We start from the raw sequence: 23,929 nt of genomic DNA on the forward strand, positions 1-23,929 counted from the left end.
AAATTTTGAAAAAAGGTTAGCTGGATGGAAGAGGAATTTCTTACTAAAAGGCGACAGACTCACTCTCATTAAAAGCACCTTGACAAATCTCCCCGTTTACTTCATGTATCTCCTTCCCCTTTTGGCTTCAGTTGCCAAAGGACTTGAAGGAATTCAAAGGAGGTCTATTTGGGAGAGCTCTAGGGTAGAATTCAAATTTCACCGCGTCAAATGGGGCATGGTGAAGCAACCATTAATTTAGGAGTATTGGGTTTGAAGTCCCTCCACATTTTTAATAAAACCCTTTTAGAGAAATGGTTGTGGAGATTCATGATTGAGAAAGATCACCTTTGATGGGGAATCATTGCTATGAAATATGGGCTTGAACATAATGATTGGATCTCCCAGGCTAGTAGAGGACCACATGGTGTAGGGGAGCGGAAGTTCGTCAAGAAAGGTTGGAATGATTTCTCTTCTTGTATTAGATTTCGGGTGGGGAATGGGGACAATATTTATTTTTGGTATGATTCATGGCGCAATCAAGAAGCTCTTAGTGTCTTATTTCCAACCATTTACAACTTGGCATGTAATAAAGATGCCTACGTTAGTTACCACCTCCAAACCTTAAATTAGGGGCTCTTTTGGAACATCCCCTTCTGTTGTGAAAATTGAATGCACAACGGAATAAATTGATCTTACAACGCATCACACAACGGTGAAATATACGGAAACACAATCACACAGATTATAATGAAAGCAATAAACAATGACACAAGGAGTTACGTGGTTCGGCAATGCCTACATCCACGGGAGCAATTAGCAATGTAATTTTCACTATCTTGTGTCCAAAGACACTTTGTTACATAGTACAACATGTATATATAACTTTCCCGGAGGCTTTCCCTCCGCAACCCAACCAACCTAATGTCCCAATTCAAAATTTGAAAAATCAGCATTGGTAACCGAGCCAAACCGTCGATGGTTTAATACCGAGAGCAAACAGTCGAAGTAACAGCACCAAAACTGTCAATTGTTTCTTGTCATCCTGACAAAACCATCGACGGTTTGCTCCTGCAAACCTTAACTGTTGTTTTCGACCATGTTTTCTTATTGTTCATGCCTTCCACTCAGTTTATGAGTCACATATCACAACAATCTCGACCTTGGCAAATATACACCCCTTAGGGGAAAATCAAAAACATAAACCCGATGCTCCACCTTGGGACAATAGGTTGGGACCACCTCCCGTCTAGCAATTAAAGAGATTCAGCAAGTCCAAGCAATGCTTGAACTTTTCTATGATAACCAACTTCGTCAAGATATCTGCTGCATTCTCAGAAGTATGAACTTTCTCAAGGACAAGTTCTCCTGAAGAAATCAACTCCCAGATCCAGTGGAACCTCACACCTATATGTTTAGTTCTCGTATGATACAATTGATTTTTCGCCAAATAGATGGCAGTCTAAATGTCACAATGCAGCTGAACTCCACCTTGTTGTATACCTAGCTCCTTGACTAAACCTGTAAGCCACAATGCTTCCTTAGCAGCTTCGGAGACTGTCATATACTCCGGCTTAGTTGTTGATAATGCAACCAGAGATTGTACCATGGACCTCCAACAAACAGGTCCTCCCACAAAGGTAAACACATATCCTATTGTAGACCTCCTGTTATCAAGATCCCCAGCATAATCTACATCAACATATCCCACAACTGACGGATCACTCTGTTGCTTGCCAAACATGATGCCATAGTGAGAAGTACCCTTTAAGTATCTGAAAATCTACTTGACGGCATCTCAATGTTGTCTACCCGGATTTGAAAGAAACTTACTCACCACACTAACCGCATGTGCCAGGTCCAATCTTGTACATACCATAGCATACATTAGACACCCCACTGCAAGCATAGGGGACCTTTGACATGTCCCAAATATCATCATCCGTCCTTGGGAATTGAGCGATAGCTAACGGCATACTTACCGAATTTGCATCAACCATGCTAAACCTCTCCAACACTTTCTCCACATAACCACCCTGAGATAATCACAATCTCCCTGCAGTTCTATCCCTACGAATCTCCATCCCAAGAATCTTCTTGGCTACACCAAGATCTTTCAAGTCAAACTATTTATTCAACAAAGTCTTCAACAAACTTATCTCAATCATATCCTTCACAGCAATTAGCATGTCATCAACATAAAGCAACAGAAAAATAAGAGAACCATTATCAACACTCTTAACATACGCGCAGCAATCATACTCACACCTCCTGTAGCCTATCCGGATCATGTAGGAGTCAAAATGTTTGTACCATTGCCTCGGGTACTGTTTTAGCCTGTAAAGTGACTTCTTCGGTTTGCAAACCAAATGCTCTTGCTCGAGTAGACTGAATCCCTCTGGCTGTACCATATAAATCTGCTCCTCCAAATCACCATGGAGAAATGCAGTCTTTATGTCCATTTGCTCCAAATGCATATCATAGTGTGTCACTAATCCCAACACTACCCTGATGGAAGTGTATTTGACCATAAGTGAGAAGATTTCATCATAATCAACTCCTTTCTTCTGTGAGTATCCCTTTGCTATTAACCGTGCCTTTAACTTCTCGCCTTCCTTTTCTGATACCGCTTCCTTCTTCCTAAATACCCACATGCAACCTATCGCCCTCTTCCCTTCTGGAAGCTCCACCAACTCTCATGTCTAATTCTTATGCATTGACTCCATTTCCTCCACCATAGCACCTATCTATCTACTTTTCTCCTAACCATGCATTGCCTCTTGAAAAGTAGTTGGATCTTTACAACTGGTAATGAAAGCATAAGACACCAAATCATAAAATCCATACCTGGGCGATGGCCCAATAGTGCGTCTGGATCTACGTATAGGAACACTATCAACCTGCTAGTTTCCCAAGCTAGAACTCCCCACATTTTGGAGTCTCTAACTCCACCTACACAACATGCTCATCTCTGCTCCAGTTTTCTGACACCTGTTTCTCTTTATCTTCCTCCTGAGTACGCTTCACCATGGTTTTCTCATTGAAAACCACATCTCTACTGATCACCACCTTGTTTGTCATTGGATCCCATAGCTTGAGCCCTTTCACACCTTTCTGATACCCCAACACTTTGCATCAAGTTTTGATCTCTCCTCACTAGAAATGTGCACATAGGCTAGACAATCGAATACCCTCAAACCGGAGTAGTCTACCGCATTACCTGCCCATACCTCCTCTGCAACTTTCCCCTCTAGTGATGCCCTTGGTGATTAGTTAACCAAGAAACACGCCATATTCACTGCCTCGGCCCAAAAGTTCTTCGTTAGCCCTGCATTCAACCTAAGACACTGAGCTCTTTTAGCTACAGTCCGGTTCATCCTTTCTGCCACACCATTTTGTTGTGGTGTCCGGCGAACTGTGAAATGTCTGCTTATGCCATGCTGCTCACAAAACTCCATGAACCTCGAATCAGTGTACTCAGTCCCATTGTCTGACCTAAGGTATTTAATTCTCCTCCCGGTTAGGTTTCCCACCTCAGCTTTCCATAATTTAAACCTGCCAAATGTTTCTGACTTGTACCACATGAAATACACCCAACTTCCGTGAGTAATCATCAATAAAACTCACAAAATACATATGTCCACCTCATGATGCTACTCTCACCGGCCCCCAAACATCCGAATGAATGTAGTCAAGAATACCCTCGGTCTTGTGAATGGTTGTTTTGAACTGCACCCTGTTCTGTTTCCCAACACACAAAACTTGTAGAAATTCAGCCTGCATGTTTTGATACCCTTCAAAAGGTTCCTCTTATGAAGTTCCTTCATCCCATGTTCACCTATATGCCCTAACAGCATATGCCACAAAACAGTTTCATCTAAATCAGAATCTATGGCTGCAACTCCACCTACAACTATAATGCCCAGCAATGCATAGATATTTCCCGCTAACTTCTATCCTTTCATCACTGTTAAAACACCCTTACACACCTTCATAACTCCACTTTCAGATTTGTAACTATACCCATTACAATCCAAAGCGCCCAATGAAATTAGACTCTTTCGTAGATCCGGTATGTGTCTTACATCACATAAAGTTCTCACAACACCATCATTCATTTTAATTCTGACGTTTCCTATTCAAATTATTTTGCATAAAACATCATTTCCCATCAAAACGAAACCATAATTAACTGACCTGTAGGTGCTGAACCATTCTTTATTTGGTGTCATGTGATAAGAGCACGCCAAATCTAGGACCCAAGAATCCATAAAGCGATCCGACCCCGATGAAACAGAAAGCATATCACCATCACTGCTTTCTGAGTTTCCTTCCTCAACTACATTTGCTGATTTTGGAGAACCCTCTTTATTTTCAGCATTCCCCTTCTTCAATTCCAGACACTCCGGTTTTATATGCCTCTTTTTTCCACACTTAAAACACCAAATATCCTTCTTCTTCCTGGACAGCAACCGAGACTTATTACCACTCCATCTTTCCAGAATTTGCTTCTCCCATGTTCCTAATTACCCTTTACCACAAGCCCTTCACCATGTGAAATTTCATCGCTGACCTTCTTTCTTTGATGAAAACCCAACATACGCTTGTTACCTCTTCCAAATTTAGGGTTTCTTTGGCCCATGTTAGAGTAGTAACCAAATTCTCATACATGTGCGATGCAGGTAGGGAATTCAATAGCATCAGTGCCTTGTCTTCTTCCTCGAATTTCACATCAACCTGCATTAAATAACTTACAATTTGATTCAATGCTTTGATGTGTTAGTTCAAATCTGAGCCTTCCACCATCTTAAGCCAATACAACTTTTGCTTAAGATATAATTTATTTGTAAGAGATTTAGACATATACCGGCTTTCAAGTTTCTTCCAAACAGCCGCTGAAGAATCCTCTTCCATGACATGATACAACGCATCATCGGCCAAACAAAGTCTGATAGTCGCTACCACCTTTGCTTCAATTCATTCCAACTTGTTTCATCCATGCTTTTCGATTGAACTCCGTATAAAGCCTTCACCATACATTGCTACACTAACAGATCCTTAACCCTTCTCTGCCATTAACCGAAGTTTCCCGTTCCATCAAACTTGACAACATCAAACTTTGCAGAAGAAGTTCCAAAAGCCATTACAACAATGCTCTGATACCAATTTGTTGTGAAAATTGAATGCACCGCAGAATAAATCGATCTTACAACGCAACACTCAACAGTGAAATATACAAAAACACAATCACACAAATTATAATGAAAGCACTAAACAATGACACAAGGAATTACGTGGTTCAACAATGCCTCGATCATCGTCAATGTAATTTTTTACATAGTACAACATGTGTATATAACTTTCCCAGAGGCTTTCCCTCTGAAACCCAACCAACCTAATGTCCCAATTCAAAATTTGAAAAAAAACCATCAACAGTTTCAGACATACCATCAATGATTTAATACCGAGAGCAAACAATCGAAGTAACAGCACCAGAACTGTCGACTGTTTCTTGTCATCTTGACAAAGCTGTTGTTTTCTACCATGTTTTCTAATTGTACATGTCTTCCACTTCATATATAAGCCACATATCACAACACCTTCCTTGGAAATGTGGAAGATTAGGAACTCAACCAATTCACAAATTTCTACTGCTTTCTATTGATCTTCCAATTTGGGCCTTAGATGAGAAAGGGGCTTCACTGTTAGATCCTTCTAGAGGAAGCTCTTTCATTTGGAGTCAAACAACTTTGATTTCCCTCAAACATTGATTTGGAAGACAACTGCCCCAATAAAAGTTCCCTTTCTCGCATGGGAGGCAACTCATGGTAAGATATAGACTTTGGACAATTTGCAAATAAGGGGTTTGTTAGTAGCCAACACATGTCCCATTTGCATGGCTGACAAAAAATCAATAAAGCACATCCTCCTTCATTGCACATGAACTAGGAATCTTTGGAATATGGCATTGTCTCTAATTGGACAACGGTGGGTTATCACTAACTTTGTGGGAGGAACTCTAAGCCTAGAAAGGGATTTCGATCAACAAAGGAGAAGAGAAAGGTTATGTCCCTCGTTCCCCTTGCAATTTTTTGGTGTGATTGGAAAGAGAGGAATACGAGTGTTTAAAAATTCAACCTCAGCACTCCAAATCAGCAAAGAGCACTGGTTTACTGAGGTCAAATAGCTGGCCTAGTGGGAGACTATGATGTAAAATTTGATTCTTGTGATACCCTTCATGGTACTTGACTTGTTGTACCACAAGTTGGCATCCCCTTGATGCTTTTTCAATAATTTTCTTATCAAAATAAATAAATAAATAAAACCTCCACCAAAAGAGCTCTTAAGATATTGGCGAAACCTTTTTGAAAAGCCTTTTGTGATTTTTTTTTACTACAAACGATGGAATCACCCATTGCAATATATAAAAAACAACCAATTTGAAAATGTTATAAGCAATAAAATGTCACAAAAGTCCTAACAATTAGAGATTTTTTTTCTTTTGACCATATTTCGATTGTTACTATGATATATAAGGACTACTACTACAAAGAGTACTAATAGCATCCAAATGTGGTTGCTTTGAGTTTTCCATAAGTTGACTCACCACCCCCACAACAAATGATATGTTAAGTTTAGTGGTAGCTAAATATATCAACTTGCAATCCCACTCCCTATACCAACATCACTTTAAAAATCCAGTCCAACATCATATACAACTTCACATTAGGACCCATACGAGGATCAAATAAATTAGCTCCCAGCACAAGTCCAATTTAGCAAGTCCAGTGCATATTTTCACTCTGACGAGTTCAACCTTTTCTTAAACTATACAATCTCATTGCCAAGAAAGCAACACGAAATATGACTCTTTGATCTGAAACATTCGACACCACTCCTTGACATCTACAATCTTTCTATAGCATTGATGATATCAGCATGAGAATAGGCTACTAGAAGTACCACATGTCTCTTTTTTGTAGACAAAGACTGACAGAGTAGAATTAGATAAAAATATTAAATGAAGAAACTATGTAGAGAATGAGAATGAATCAATTTTATATTCAATTGTGTATTCTTTACATATTCAGGTCCCTATTTAACATGTACACGGAGAATAAAATATGGAAAAACAAAAGAGGACGCAACTTGCAGTTGAGATGTGTAGTTTAGCTTCGGTGGGGATCTCAATTTATAGCCTCTAGCTTGTGGCAAGATCTCAGGGTAGGTGGTGGTGGCTCGCCTACCATGGTAGGTGGCCGTCATTCATTAATTGTGGCCGTCGTTCACATTGCTGGCCGTCATTCACCAACCGTGGCCATCGTTCACACTGCTGGCCGTCATTCACCAACCGTGGTCGTCATTCACACTGCTAGTCGTCATTCCACACTCCCCCTCAAGTTGGATCATAGATATTGATCATGTCCAACTTGCAAATAAACTCTTCAAAGCTAGATCTCTGTAATCCCTTAGTGAAAATATCTGCCAATTGTTCTCTTGTAGAATATAGGTCATGCAAATTGTCCCCTTCTCAATTTTCTCCTTTACAAAATGCCTTTCCACTTCTATATGTTTAGTCATGTCGTGCTGAACAGGATTATGAGAAATACTAATGGCGGCTTTGTTGTTGCAATAGAGTTTGATGGGGAGCTCTACTGTGATGTGCAGTTCTTCCAAAAGTTTTTGTAACCATAGCCCTTCACACATCCCTTTTACAACAACTCTGAATTTAGCCTCGACACTGCTTCTAGCTACCACACTCTGCTTCTTACTCCTCCATGTTACTAGATTTCCCCAAACATAGGTAAAGTAGCCGGTAATAGACCTTCTGTCTTTTGCTGATCCTGCCAATCCGAATCTATGTATATCTCTACCTTCTTACTGTCACCTTTCTTAAAGAATAGTCCTTGCCCTAGAGAGCCTTTCAGATATCTAAGAATCTTATATACTGCTTCTAGGTGACTCCTTTGGTGAGTGCATGTGTTGACTGACCACACTTATAGCGAAAGCAATGTCAAGTCTAGTGTGAGAGAGGTAGCCAATCTACCTACTAGTCTCTGATATCTCTCTCTATCCACAGGCTTTCCTACGTCTTCCGTTCTTTTTCCTGCCTCGATAGGAGTATCGCTTGGTTTACAACCAAGCATGCCAGTCTAGGTCAAAAGGTCAAGTACATACTTTCTCTGGGAGACACTAATTCCCTTCCTTGATCTAGCGACCTCCATTCCCAGGAAATGTCGCATTTGACCCAGGTCTTTTACCTCAAACTTTGTGGCTAAGATCTTCTTCAATCTCTCCACCTCTCCTATGTCATCTCTAGTGAGAATGATGGCATCAACGTACACAATCAGAATGGTCCTTCTTCCCTCATTGGACTATTTGAAAAACATAGTGTGATTTGACTGCCCCTGTCAGTATCCTTGATTCTTTATCACCTTTGAAAATCTATCAAACCACACCCTCTGTGATTGCTCGAGTCCATACAGGGATTTCTTTAATTTACACACTCTGGTCTTTTCTCCCTCCTTGCAAAATCCTGGTGGTAGCGTCATGAACACTTCTACTTCTAGCTCACCATTCAGAAAAGCATTCTTAATGTCAAACTGATGGAGTGGTCAGTCCAGGTTTGCTGCCATGGACAAGAGAACCCGTATAGTGTTCAGCTTTACTACTGGTGCAAACGTCTCGGTGTAGTCAATATCGTATGTCTAAGTGAACACCTTTGCCACAACACGAGCTTTGTATCGTTCTACTGTGCCATCAGCCTTGTACTTTACTGTGAACACCCACTTACAGCCCACTGATTTCTTCCCCCTTCGCAAATTCATCACCTAACAAGTTCCATTCTTTTCTAGTGCCCTTATCTCTTCCATTACTGCCTCTCTCCACTCTGGAATCTCCAAGGCTTCTTGAATGTTTTTAGGAATCTGGATTTGAAGTAAAAGCATGACACTTGGCAAAAAGAGCATTGTAAGATACAAATGTTGAGATAGGGTGGAGAGTACATGAACGACGTTGCTTTCTAAGAGCAATGGGTAAGTCATGTTTTACCTAGTCGAGATTGGAGTCGGACTCATGAGGAGTTGGAACTATCATCGGTTCTAACTCTTTTGGTTCTTCGGAAGTTAGTGTCTCATTGGACTTCCATTTTGGCCTCCTTGAGTAGACAAGTGTATCCCTATTTGTTTGTATTTCCACATCTCCCCCTGAGCTCAAGTTTCCTTCTGTACTAGGCGAAAGAGTGGATATAAGGTATGAAGTGGTCTCGAAAACAGCAATATCGAAGTAGTCTAAGTTTGAGGGTCGAGCTTTACTCAAGGACTCCCCCTGAAGTGAGTAGTAGGGGGTATGTTTGAAGAAGGTGACATCCAGGCTAACATAGAGTTTTTGGGAGATCGGTTCATAGCATTTGTAACCCTTATGTGTGGGAGAGTAACCAAGAAAGATACATTTAAGTGCTCTGGGATCCAATTTGTTTCGCTTGGGCGTGTGAATGTGGACAAATATGGTGGACCCAAAGACACGAAGCAGAAGATGTGAGCCGAGCCTAGAATTGGGAAAAGTCTTTTGGAGCTTTTGGAGTGGAGTTGCAAAGGATAAGACTATACTAGGCATTCGGTTAATGAGGTATGTGGCTGTCAAAATTGATCCACCCCAAAATTTTGTTGGCATGTGAGAGGTGAACAATAGGCCACGAGCAACTTCAAGGATATGTCGATTTTTCTATTCAGGAACCCCATTTTGTTGAGAGGTGTCAACGCAAGAGCTTTGATGGATAATACCATTCTCTTGAAGATACGTGCCCAAGGAGTGATTGAAATACTCAGTACCATTATCAGAACGAAGGATTTGGATTTTTGTGTGAAACTGGGTTTGTATCATAGAGAGAAAATTCATGAAGACTAATCGAACCTTAGTTTTACCAGTCAATAAATACACCCCAACACAGACAAGTGTGATCATCAATAAAAGTAATAAACCATTTTGTATGGGTCCGATTAGGAGTACGAGAAGGTCCCCATAGATCACTATGAATTAGACTAAATGGCATGGATGGTTTATACTGAGATCTAGGAAAAGTAGTGCGATGGTGTCTAGCAAGTTCACACACTTCACACTGAAAATCCAAGGTGATTTTATACAAACATATTGAAGGAAATAAGTGCTGCAAATACTAAAAACTAGGCTGTCCCATCCTTTTATGCCATAACAAAAGTTCACTTTCCATAGGACTAGATGCAGAATTACAAAAGTTCACGGTCCATTCACATTAGCTTTGTCGAAGAAGTAGAGCCTGTCACATTCCTTAGCACTGCCAATCATTTTCCCCAATGATAAGTCCTGAAAGACACAATGAGAAGGTAGGAATTTAGCTGAGCAATCAGACTATTTAGTTAACTGACTAATAGAGAGCAAATTGCACGATAAATTAGGAACATGGAGGACAGATTCAAGAGTAAAAGATTTAGAAATACGAATACTCCCTTTGCCAGTGACAGGGGATAGAGTCTCATGATCTCATCTGCAATTTTGACTTTTAAATTACCAGCACAAGGTGAGTATGTTGAAAATAAATGATGAGCATCGGTCATATGGTCAAATGCACCAGAGTCAAAAATCCAAGGGGTAAAATGAGGAGTGGTACTAAGGGCTATCAAAAAGGTACCTTTGTGGGCTAAAGAGCCAGATGACATAGTATTAGCGAACTGACCCGAGGCTTGGAAATTGGAAAATAGATCATATATTTTCGCAAGTTGGTCAGAATTAAATCCCCCACTAGAAGTTGTCATGCAATGGGCTTCTATGGGTTTTTTTTTTGCCTCGGTTTCGGTGGAGGACTGATGAACATGGGCTTTATTAGGCTGTCTGGGCTTCCAATCCGCGGGCTTGCCATGTAAGGTCCAACAGGTGTCTTTAGTATGGCCCCTTTTTTTGCAATGCTCACAATAGGGCCTTCTATACTGTTTTGGGCTGGATCCAGTATGAGGCCCACGGGTTATAGGAGCTGTTGCCTCGAGCCCAAACTTGTTTTGCTCTTTCAACATCACATTCCTCCTACTTTACTCATGCCGAACCTCAAAGAAGACTTCTCGGATGGAGGGTAGCGGCCGGCGACCCAAAATCTTGCTCCTCACGTCATCAAGCTCTCGGTTCAGCCCTGCCAGAAACTTGAATACTCTCTCGTTCTCCATCTTCTTCTTGAAATGTACACTGTCACCCGTGCATTCCCATTCCTCTTCGCAGCTAAGATCAAGTTCTTGCCAAAGTCCGAGCATCTCAGTGTAGTATTATGTGACTTCCCGATCTCCCTGCTTCGTCTACCATAGCCATGTCTTCAACTCGAAAATCTGTGAAGCCATTTCAGCATCAGAGTATGTCTCACATACTGCATCCCACACGTCCTTTGCCGTCAGGAGAAACAGGTACGTTTTGCCAATGGCTGGCTTCATAGAGTTTATCGAGCATGACATTATAAAGGAGTTTTCGGACCGCTATTTTTGGGATGCCACTGCATCGGTAGGAGGTGGTCGCTAAGTCTCGCCAATAAGAAAGCCGAGCTTTCCCTTACCGTCGATAACGAGCTTGATTGACTGTGCCCATTCTCTATAATTCTTACCATTGAATTTTTCAACTGTAAGATGGAGTGGGGAATTCTCGAATACGCAGGCCGAGCCCATGGAGGAGGTTATCTCCGACTCTCCTTCTTGGGTTGCCAACTGGCTGGACTCATGGCTGTCTCCTTTTTGGGCAGCCATGGATTGCTTAGGGTTTTAGAGTAACCCGAGCTCTAATACCATGTAGAGAATGAGAATGAATCAATTGTATATTCAATTGTGTATTCTTTACATACTCAGGTCCCTATTTAACATGTACACAAAGAATAAAATATGGAAAAACAGAGGAGGACACAACTTGCGGTTGAGATGTTTAGTTTAGCTTCAGTGGGGGGTCTCAATTTATAGCCTCTGGCTTGTGGCAAGATCTCATGGTAGGTGGCGGTGGGTCACCCACTAGGTAGGTGGCGGTGGCTCACCTACCATGGTAGGTGGCCGTCATTCACCAACCGTGGCCGTCGTTCACACTGCTAGCCGTCATTCCACAAACTACCATACTAAAATTTTCAAACTAGATTCAAGGAGACTACTTAAGCCCATAAATGGCCTAGAGAAACTTGCATACCCTACCACTCTACCCATAGGCAACACACCCAAGAGGTTGCTCTATATACACCTCTTCTTGCAAATTGTTGTACAAGGGAGCATTCTTTACATCCAATTGGTATAAGGGCCAATTAAAATTAGTTTCCAATAAAATCAATACACATAGAATTTTTTCGAGCAACAAGCGCAGATCCTTTATCCGTTTGATAGAGCCATCCATATGATATTTAATCGTGTCAACGTGACAACACCTACCCATCTCCTTTCGAGGAGGAAGATGGAAACGAAGGAAGGGGGCAAAGTAAGAGAGTGCATAGTAATATGAAAGTGAAGAACTAAAACATAAGGAGCAATATGATATGCAATTTAAGGACATTGAGTACAAATCAAGCATATCTTTAGTAAGGAATTGGCCAATCCAAGCCACATCGGGATGGATCTCTAGAGCCAAAAGTTGGGATAATGAAGGATGGAATCGACAGCTACATGGTGGTAGTGTCTACACCCACTCTCTAACATTCATAAGCCGTCAATCGTTTCTTTCGGTCTGTAACCAATGGATTGTGAGGAGTAGAAATATTTCTCTTGTGAATAAGGGTAAGAACAAGGGGGTTAACACTCAAGGAACTAGAAAACATTGATGGACTCAAAATAAATTCATCTAAAGATGACCCGACCCAAAGAAACAAGTTGTTCCCTCCAAAAATGTGATATCAACAATGATATAATTCTTACAAACTATAAGTGTGGGGATCATAATAATCTATATCATGATCCAAGTTCTCAAGTAATCAACAAAGGCGCATTTCACAACACGAAGAAAAAACTTGTCCACACAGAACATGAACAAAGAATCTGCACCCAAATACACAAGGCTAACCATAGAACATGAATGTTTTTGGATCCAATATGAAGAAGGCAGTCCCCTCCCCCTTCCCTCTCCCCCCCTCTCCCCACGCCACCCCACCCCATCACACCCCAACCAAGGCACACCCATCCTATTGACAAGTTGTGAGAGAGCATCAAACTAAAAAGTTTTAGGAACATGCACATTACATCTCACGAATAATCTCTTAGCCTCCGCTTCTTTTCCATTCCAATGAGGAGATAAGATTAGCCTGTCTAGGCTAAGTCCCCCAAGCAAAAAAATTGAAACTCATTTTGAACAAATTCAAGTGCATTATTAGATCAAAAAATTGAACATTAGTGTTAAATTTGAGTTTCTATTACCTAGTATAATTGAGCAAATACATCAATGTGCATATATTGATGAATAGTTAAATTCACACTTCAATATCTAAACGAGTAAGAGAAAACAATTATTTACCACAAAATTCAACTCTACATAGAAATAAGTCCTAATGTGCTTTTCTAACAGACAAACAAAATACTTAAAACGAGAGATAGACTTGAAGATGTGCAAGACTTGTAGTTTCTAAAGGGATGGATGACCAAAATACCAAATGAGCGTGCCACTTATCCAAAGAAAACTTATGAGTAGAAATTGAAGAAGTATTATGGCAAAAACTGGATCTACAATCCCTAACATCGATATTGTGGGTGTCATCCTTCTCAAGCCCTCCACCAATCCTCTTTGTCATCAATAAGAAAAGAAGATTAGGGTGAAGTTATAAATTTGTTAATTCAAAGCGGTAACAATCTCAGGCGAAATGTTGAAAAAAATATAATGCACATGGAAAGTAATGAAAGGAAAGGAAAGAATATTTGCACAATAAAAAACTAATCTAATTGAACACTTACCAAAAGCAACTTTAGACTGCACAAGGTGGGTTTCAAGGACTAAAATAAATTGTGAATACCTCTTATGTAGGAGAACGCACCAGAATCAATACCCCAAAGAGGAGGGAAATGAGGCAAGAAGTCAGGTTATACAGTTATACCTAGGCCACAATAACATTGAATGTAGAAGATAAATCTTGGAGTTGTTGAATCATGTGGACAAGATTGTTATACTCCTATCAGGACACAGTCGATGATGTACTCAACTCCCTAGGTATGTGCACTCGAAGTGTCAATGCTAAAATCACCCTTGGTAGCAAACTTATTTACCAAAGTAAGTTTCCAATGGAGAACCCAAGAATGATCAACAATACGATTTTCTTTGCGACCACCCCCCAAACCTTAGCCTTGTCCTTCAATACTTCCCTCACAAAGGTTTAAGGCAATGTCTACCATTGCTCAACTATCATAGGAAGAAGCTTAAGAACATGATTGAGATTCATTTAGCAATTTGTTTTTTTTTTAGATAGGGAAAGGTACAACATGCAGGGACAAGGAGCCCGCCAAAAAAAATATATAAAAGAAAGAAAGAAAAATCAAAACAGAAAAATAAAATCAAAGATCACATCATGAAAATAGATAAAATTAATCAAGAAAACCCCTTTTCAGACCCTTTCCATCATAATTGACTGAACTCTTCAACTTTTCTAATTCACTTTGACCTTTCAATTTATGAATTTTGCCACCATCCAAGCGAACCTCATTTCCTCCAACTTATCCAAAAGATTTTGAGCTTCTAAATCCTCCTTGGGAATTTCCTCCACAGAAGTAGGCAATATTCCATCCCTACACTGTGAATTGTTGACTGATCCTCCACCGGGCAGGATGAACATAAGAGTCTAAGACAAATCCCCTACTTCGTCGCAAGAATCAGAAGCATACCCATATTGTTTCTAAATCTCATCCAACAATAACCCCCCACCACAGTCAAATTCACTCAAATGATCACTTTCTGAATCCGAAATATCCCACCATTTCTTAACCTGCTTTTCCTTCCTTTCCCATTGCAGCAACCGACCTTCTTTATAAGAGTCTTCCACCATGCTAAGTTCTCCTCTAGAGTCTCTCCTCAAAAGCTTTGTCCTTGTTGCACAAGAATTTTCTCACCTCTCATCAAACACCTTCCTCATCTCAGCACCCATATAAGCTGCCTTCCAGCGAGCATACACCTTACTACCCTCAAATCCATCAAAATTCGGACACAAAATGTCATCAATCTCCGCCATAATTGCTCCTAGATTTTTACATCTTACCTCCCCATTTTTTGAGCACTCTTCCAGACTTGTTACATTTTTAATACCAGGCTTCTAATTCTAACTCCGAACTATTAAGATTCTGGGTATGTATCAGAATTTGATCAGCCTGACTTGAAGTTTGGAGTGCTGGACTCTGAACGTGAAGTCTAACCTCCTCCTTCCCACTGCTCATTTCCTGAAGCTCTTAAGGACTAAAATCTGGTCCTTTGCGTTCTTGAAGTCTGGCTCTGACTTGTTTGATTCCCTATTTCCCTGTCCAGCATCATGACCTTCACCATACACCTTTTGAATAGAACCCAAGGAATGAGGACCACCCCTAGACTCCTCATTAAAGCCCAACTTAGATAAACCTAAGTCTTGGTCTTTCTTAAGTAAATGGCCCAGTTTATATAAAAAAGAAATACCCTTCCTATCAATTAGTTGGGCCAGAGCCAGATCAAGAATCATGCCTCCCAGCTCATATCTTTTCACTTCCTCCCCCTGAATGCAGCCCTAGCAGCCTCTGGAAGAACGACGACTCCATTGGAACCCTAGCTACCTTCTCTAGCGAATCCTATTGGTTGATGAAGATCGCAGCTTTCAACGGTTGCTGACTGGTTGATGACTAGTTGGCTATGGTTGGTACTGGCAGATTAACAGCGACTGTAGCTGACTCCAAAAGCTTAGCCTTGTTCATCTGAACTACACTGCCACATCTACAGCACCTATCTTCCTTAACAGTCGCCATAACTCGATCTCCAGAGAGGGGCTTGATGATTACAAACCTCACCTCCATCTATATTACCTTCCAGCACAAACTGCCTCCACGATCTGAAACATGAATGACCATCTGCAACCATATCACCTAAATATTTTTGTAACTCCTTTGCCAAGCTGCAGAAAACACTCATGCAGCTTCACCATCCCTTACCTTTTGCACTGCCGAGAATGAACACAAAAAATCTCCTACAATTCCAACCCAACCCTAAATCCAGAAACTATTCATCCACCTAATCGACAACCAATAGCTTGTTATACCCTTGTGAAAACTCCAAAAGCCTCTCTCCATCCAGCCAAAAACCAACAACCCTTCAACGAATCACATAACAGCCTCTTCCGATAACCTAAACCATCTGTTACGAACAACATTCTTCTCAACCACGAGCAAAGATGATCTCCCCTCACCTTTGTCTAGATGCATCAAAGGATTTTCCTTCGATTTGAAGCGCTTGACTCATCATAACCTAAACCAATCTTCATTGCAGCGAATGCTTGTGGGGGGGAGAGGAATAGTTGAGGGAGAGAGAGAGAGAGAGAGAGAGAGAGAGAAAGAGACGAATAGGGCCATCCGTGAGCCCTTATCTTATCTTCGCGCAGTAAATGACACTTGGGAATTAAGCAACAGTGCATTTCAATTGGTTAGACGAAGACATCAAGATGGCGTCAACTTGTACAGCTATTCATGTTGATGAAAAAGGTATAGGAATTTTTATATGCATCATCACTTATCATCTTTGGCAATCTGTTAGATTCTAGCATATGCTTCATTTAACATGAATAGTATGGTTCACTGGTAAGAATCTAATCCCACACAGGTTTTTAGGACTCAACCTGAAACTCTCTCTTTTCACCAAACAAAAAGCATTTATCGGCTATTGATCTCCAGTAACATAGCCCTCTAAGCTGTTTGTCCCCCCAAAATCATTCCTAATCTAAGCTATTGGTTGGCATTCCCTTGGCGCACCATGTATACATACATATTTACTGGTCAAAAAGATCATTCTTAATCTAAGACATTATCATTCTTGAGTTTTTCTGCTTCTATTAATGCCTAACAAAGAGCATGAGATATGCTAGACTTTATTCATACGAAATTCAAATTAATGCATGGTAAACTTCTCATATCAAGCTCTTGGTGATTGTTTTGATCAATTATGTTTGCATGCTCTTGACCTGCACTAGCTATTCCAAAGCTTGGGGGCATAATAATGAACACTTCCTTTGACAAGTTCTCTTGCGAAACCCAAAAAAAAGGCATGCTACATATATGAATACAAAATGAGTTCATATTGGCCTAGGAGCTTAAGCAAATTCAAGATCAACTTTATTGACAAGTGAGAAACACTGCCTATAATGATCTGAAAGAAATGAGAACCACCACCCTATGATCATCATGGAATGTGTTAAGGCTTGATATACATTGTTGGCCCACAACTTAACAGCTTCAGCTTTTAGGAAAAGTGGTGATCTAATAGAATAGATGTAAGAAGCTGGTTTAGTTCAATGGCAAGCGTCCCCACCAAAGTCTTGGCACTCCCCCAAGAGCTTTGGTTCAATTCATCCCATCCTCAAGGCTTTGGCATCCCTTGTAACCAAATCAATCATGGAAATGGAAGCAACTGAGTTTTTGCGTTTTTCTTTCAATCAGGCATGAGCCAGCCAGTGCTTTTTATTTTGTAAACGTAAAATCACATATTTTATGAGAAAAAGAAAGAGCCGCCACCTCATTTTGAAAAATACAAGGTAACTATAAACATTGCAGGAAAGCTCAACAAAAAGCTTATCTGTTTAATCTGAAATCAGGAACAAGATTAGGGGACTGAAAGAGTTTACTGCCCATACTCAACTAAAATAGGTCTCTAGTTTAAGTCATACTTCTTTATTTTAAAATGAATAACCCAGCTAAAATTGATCTTTGCATTAAATAATTTTCATTACTTTAAATGAATAAACAAAACTAAGAGGAAAACAGCCATAAGTAAAACTTCTAGTCACATACAAATGATGGAATAACAATTAGAGAGTACAAAATTAATTACTTAAGAAGCAGAGCTGAAAACATTAAAACTTCTATAAGTGGTGCTCTGCACTGCCCCCGATCCGTTGGTACAACAATAAATGGTTTTGAGCAGAAATTTCCCAATCAATATAAAAGAAAAATATATATATATATTTAAGAGAGAGAGAGAGAGAGAGAGAGAGAGAGCAGCAATCTAGAACCAGGGTTGCAACCTCATTGATGTATACTATAGTCTCAGATTCAAGGAAAATGGCCCTCCAGAAATTATTATGTATGTACAAATGTTAGGGCAGTCCAGAAAATTTCAGCCAGGAAAATAACTTACTCGATCAATGGAACAAGGTCATATATTAGACTCAATAGACCAATTTCCCACCATGAAATAATATTTATTGAAAAATAATTTCTAGCATTCCGGAAAATATTTTCCAATTGAAAGCAATTTTTTTAAAAACAAATGAAACCTTGGAAGAAATCGAATATCCCAAACCCCATAAAAGAATTCAGAATCGAAACTGTACATATTAGACTCACAGAACACAACTGAGGCACAAACTGTTTGACACATAATTGTTCACATGGATCAAAGATAAACACTAGGATTGACCACCAATAATAGGAATACAGAATACTCAAACATCAACAAAGCACCACCAATAATAGGAATACTTAAACATCAACATACCCTGGAGCTGTCCACCAACCGTGTAAGCATCACAACAACTGGGCAATGATACTGGATTACCATCTCCCAGAAGTCTTCAAAGGTATGTGGAAGTGGACCTTGCGTGGCTATAAACCGAGAAATGCTTTCATCGGAAGAAGTCTACATTTAAGAGGCATTCCTGAATGGTCAAACAAGGAATATAGTTTTGGATAACCACATATTTTCTATTGAGAAATAGTTTGAACAAGAAAAAAGCAAATTCACATAATTCCTGGTAAAGTACATAAATATATACCGTTATAAAACTTGCATTGATGTAGCCCCTTGCTGATGGTCTGTAATCCTTGCAGGAGTTTAGAACAACCCTATTTTTGTCAACTGAAATCAAAAGAGTCCAATAACCAATCAAAATTCTACTAGAAATAAAATAATTGTCTCCCAAAAAAATTAAACTGCCAGAAATGAAAATCAACTGAATACATGGCAAGATATTATAATAGCGATTTTTGCTCAAGTTCACATTGTCGAGAGCCACTGAGCAGCTTCTTTTCATGTCAGATGATCCTATCCTATTGTCCTGTAAATAAGAGGGAAAATAACTTAGCACAGTAATCAGAAAAAAGAGAAAGAGTTATTCAGGTGCAGCTACAAAAATGGAAATTATAAAATTAAATAAAACAAGAAGGATAAAAATACCATTGACCATCAACTGGCTTTAACAAAAAAAATCCATACAAATTTTATGTCACTTTATCAATAATTATTGTAAATGCAATATGAATCCCAGAACAAAAAAGAGAAGGCTTCCTCAGTGCAACCGTTACAACAGATGCTGAGACAAAACGCCCAAAGCATGCAATGCAAAAACTTGAAAGAGGAAAAATAAGAACTAGATTTGCTAGCATGTATATAAAAAGACAAAAACTGTGTCTCACTGATCAATGAAGAGACTCACAGAACATGACATTAAGGCAAGAAGAGTCAGGACAGGTAAAGCTAATAAAAGGTGTGGGGAAGGTAAATTCATAATGCAAAATCAGGAGAGAATGAACTTAAAATATAATTAAAGCTGAAATGAAGGAAAAAATATAAATTAAGAAATGAAAAATACTTATCATTGCCCATATAATATCAGTTGAACAGAGCAATATAGATTGGAAGACTAAACTAACACGAGATCAAGACAAACTATTGTGAAGAGGAAAAGGGACAATAAAGTAATATCCCTCCTTGCTTCAATTTTTTTTTTTTATCAAATTTAAATTCACAACATACATAGAGAAATCTATAAAAAATATTCACCATTTATAGGCACCCAAAGAAAAAAAGAGTATGAGCTTTTTTTTTCTTTTTTTTTTAAGCGATGGTGTCCAAATTCCTTTGGAAACTCGACTAGTCCACCAAGATAATGGACCATCTCTACACTTCTTCACTTAAATAGCAAGGTATTATCTCAAATGGAAAGCTGAAACCCCGAGACTTGATCCTTAGCATTTTAACCAGGAGAGCCTTGAGTTTACCACTTGAGCCCCCCTTGGGAGGCAGTACAAGCTTCTGAATTTGCCAGGAACTAGAAAAATTCAAAACCTGGAGATCACATGAGAAGTCAAATGAGACTTACTTGGAGCAAAAATGCGTAGAGATTTGACCAAGTTAAACTCATCGGAGACCATGAAATAATTACCAAAAGATGCAACTGTTAGTAAGATAATTACAATCTAACTGTCCAAAACATTAGGTGGTAATCCAACAAACTATAAATTATAGATAATTACGAGTGTGCGCGTGAGTGAGGGAGAATAATCCTTCCAGCCAGAAAAACTGCCACAGAGATTAGCATCCTTGAATCTATCAAAAGAAATGGTCCATGATCGCATAAATTGGCGGAAAAGGATTCATATAGCGGACCCCATTTAGTGGGACTAAGGCTTGGTTTTGTTGTTGTTGTTGTTATTAGATTAGCATCCAATGCATCAAGGTTTACCAAAAAATCACATAAGAACTCAAATATATCACTCCAGTTTTCAATACAAGCCATAGTCCAGAAAGCTCTAGATTAGCAAAGAAAGAAGCATCGAGACACTGCCGTCACACAAAAGCACAATGCAAAAGCAAAAATAATAGAAAGATGGTCCATCAATTCAAGCTTGTAGCATACAAGACAACCACTTGGGACAATCTATTTATATGAAGCTTTATAATATAAGCACATGATAAATAATGGATTCCACAAAAATTATAGAGGATTTAAAAGGACAAGAACATAAATTTTCAAACCAATCATTATATTAATGAAAGAAAAAAAATGGACATATTAATAGATAGGGAATTTAAGGCTAATTAAGCTGTTAATAATTTTCTATAAGATAAAATTTTATCAGGAAGCCAGAAAATATGCGTCTTTTCAGCAATAGTTGAAATAACTTGGATTTCAAATGCAACCTCATCATCAGGAATAAATTTTCAACTGAAGTATATAGGCTCCAAAAGAACATGAGGCATAAAGTGAAAGCTCAATCAAATGATGATGAGAAAGTCAAATTCTCCAGTCATTTACATAATCCTGGGTTTATTGTCTACATGAAGGGGAAACCAAAAAGGGATGTTTCCATGGAGATGGAAAAACAAGTGTCTAAAGTTGGGGTATGAAACCTATTGTTACACATGCATTCCAAAAAATATTAATGTTTCAGATAGCAATGAGATGTGATCAGCTTTATGAAGCAAAATAAGTCCCAAAGTTACTAGCAAAATTTTACCCCAAGACAAACTGCCAGGATAAATTAGTCAGGCATCAAATTTTTTATGCCGCAATTTAGTATTTGCAGCATCAACAAGTAAAAAGTCTGATCATTAAAATACAAATATAAAGCATCAGAATCTATCTGTCTTAAAAATTACCACTGGGATAAGTTAATTATTTTTGAGAAAAAGAAAAAATCTGCCAGGATGAGTTAATTGGGCATCAGAATCCAACTGCCTCAAAGAAGTACTTGCAATAAAATATACACATATAAAGCACAATGTACTAGCAAGCAAAGGAAGAAAAATTCGTACATGGTAAAAGCAATATGAAGATCAAATTTTCATGTGCTGTTGATCTTAAGCAATGAGGTATTCAGGTGACTACAAAAAAAATGCACCTTAAAATAATCCCATACAGCAACTCAAATACATAAAGGAAAATACTACAAAAACTAGACAGACCACCAAATTACACAATTGAGCCAACCATGAATCAGACTCAGATTTATTCCACATATACCAGTCCACAGGAATATGCTTATACTGTGAATGCATTAGGGATGAAGTAACACTTAAGCCCTACAGCATAATTGGATGCACTGAAAAAATAATTTTTCATCAAAATTTAATTATGAAGAATTAATTATGTAACAAAGTCTTTCACTGGTGGAGAAATTGTGGGACCAACACAGACCTCATGCTCCACAGGAATATGCTTATACTGCGAATGCATTAGGGATGAAGTAACACTTTAGCCCTACAGCATAATTGGATGCACTGAAAAAATAAATTTTCATCAAAATTTAATTATGAAGAATTAATTATGTAACAAAGTCTTTCACTGGTGGAGAAATTGTGGGACCAACACAGACCTCATGCTTCTTGTACATGTTGGCCCAAATATTTTAGCCAAAATCAAAATCGAATTACCGAGTACCACTTCATATTCTCGTCGTATCACTAAATTTATAATAACACAATTTTGTAAAATCCTAGTAGCTCGGCTGATTAAACTTTCAATCCTGCTTGGGTTTGCACTGTCACCCCACTTTATATCCAAGATTATTGAGAGTTGGTTAAAGAACTGTTTCTACGACCTCATTTGTCCAAACCAAACAGCTCTTATTACTAGTATATCATTTTTTAAGAGCAGCTGCATAATTAGTCGTAGCATCATTCACAATTACCACTTTCCCACAATCGCCCCCACTGTTGACAAAGCCCGTGCTTCATCCTCCTTCACGAACTAAGCTTCCCGAACAAGCTTGTCCACCTGATTGAATCTTTAGGACAACCCATAAGATGAAATAAAGCGACTCAACATTTGCTGCTTGGACTTGCAATATATGAAACTCTTTTTTTATCAAAATCAACCTTACAACCCATCCTGCGCCCCTCGACAACCCTTTCACAACTAACCCAGAATGCCGTATTAATCTCCATCAATGACACTTTCTTCATGTTTTATATTTGAGGTTTCTTTAGAATTCAAATTTTCAAAAAGCCCATTCATTTTCCTTTCCCACATTTTCCCAGAAACCAGACAAAGCACCATATCAAACCAACAGAACCGAAGATCGAAACTCCACACAAACCTGCAAAAACTGGAACTCGCGCAGAATGCGGTCGGGCATCAGCAACTTCTCCTTGAGAAACCTCAGAGCTTCAGAGCAGCGGTCCAACTGATCGGGCAAAATAGCGATCCTCGCCGGAGAATCGGCCGAGAACTGGGCGGGTTTAAACAAAGAAGAAGAAGAAGCGGAAGAGGAGACTACTGCGCGGGGTTGCCCGGCAGCCATGGCCGATTTCCGGCTACGGCAACGAGAAGAGAGTACGTTCCCCGTTTTTGCTCGTTTCCTTGCAGCAGCTACAAGCTCGCGAGCTCTAAGTAATTTGAACGGCTCGCGTCTCGTATGGGAATCCACAGCACTGTCCCGATTATGGGAGATGGGCATCAGTTTTGATGAAGAAGACAGTTTCTTTGGTTGGAAGCTTGAAATTGGAGCGGCTCTGGTTTTGGATTTGGTTTTATGTTTCCTCAATAATGAAAATATATATACGAGAGAGCCACAGCCATACCGATGGTCGATGGCGTACGCCCGTACAGGAAACCACCTTTTTCTGGATGCTTTACGACTTTTTAATTTTAAATTTTTTTTAAATAATAATAAAAAAATTTTAAACCGTGCATTTTGAAATAATTGTATATCTTTCTAAATAACCATAAGTTGTTATGAAGGTGAGCAAACGGTCGGTTCGATAAAATTCGGTTAATTAATTGAATTAATCAAAAATTTTGATTAATCATTTCCATTAACTGAACCAACCAAATAAGGGGTATTAATCGAATCTTACCCGACCGAATTACCTATTCGACTAATTCGATTAACCAAATTTAACAAAAATTATTTAAAACTAATTATTAAAAATATAATTTTAGTGAAGCTTAATTATTTAATATATATTGATTTATATTTTAATTTTAATTAATTATTAAATCAGTTAATCAGTTAACCAAATTTATATTTTCTATTTACCGAAC

General features: G+C 39.1%; 1 protein-coding gene across 1 annotated transcript in view; it reads right to left on the reverse strand.

Annotated features, from left to right (window-relative positions):
• Positions 1 to 23,471, reverse strand: part of LOC131161517 (protein-tyrosine-phosphatase PTP1) — a 72,791-nt gene extending 49,320 nt beyond the window's left edge. Inside the window, exons 1-4 of the mRNA XM_058117334.1 lie at positions 22,983 to 23,471; positions 19,123 to 19,219; positions 18,938 to 19,020; positions 18,661 to 18,801 (exon numbers count right to left, since the gene is read on the reverse strand). Of these exons, the coding sequence (XP_057973317.1) occupies positions 18,661 to 18,801; positions 18,938 to 19,020; positions 19,123 to 19,219; positions 22,983 to 23,342 (681 nt within the window). The 5' untranslated portion in view covers positions 23,343 to 23,471. The remainder of the gene's footprint in view (positions 1 to 18,660; positions 18,802 to 18,937; positions 19,021 to 19,122; positions 19,220 to 22,982) is intronic.
• Positions 23,472 to 23,929: the final 458 nt, after the last annotated feature.

This window comes from Malania oleifera, chromosome 8, assembly GCF_029873635.1.
Source record: "Malania oleifera isolate guangnan ecotype guangnan chromosome 8, ASM2987363v1, whole genome shotgun sequence".
NCBI classification, from domain to species: Eukaryota; Viridiplantae; Streptophyta; class Magnoliopsida; order Santalales; family Ximeniaceae; genus Malania; species Malania oleifera.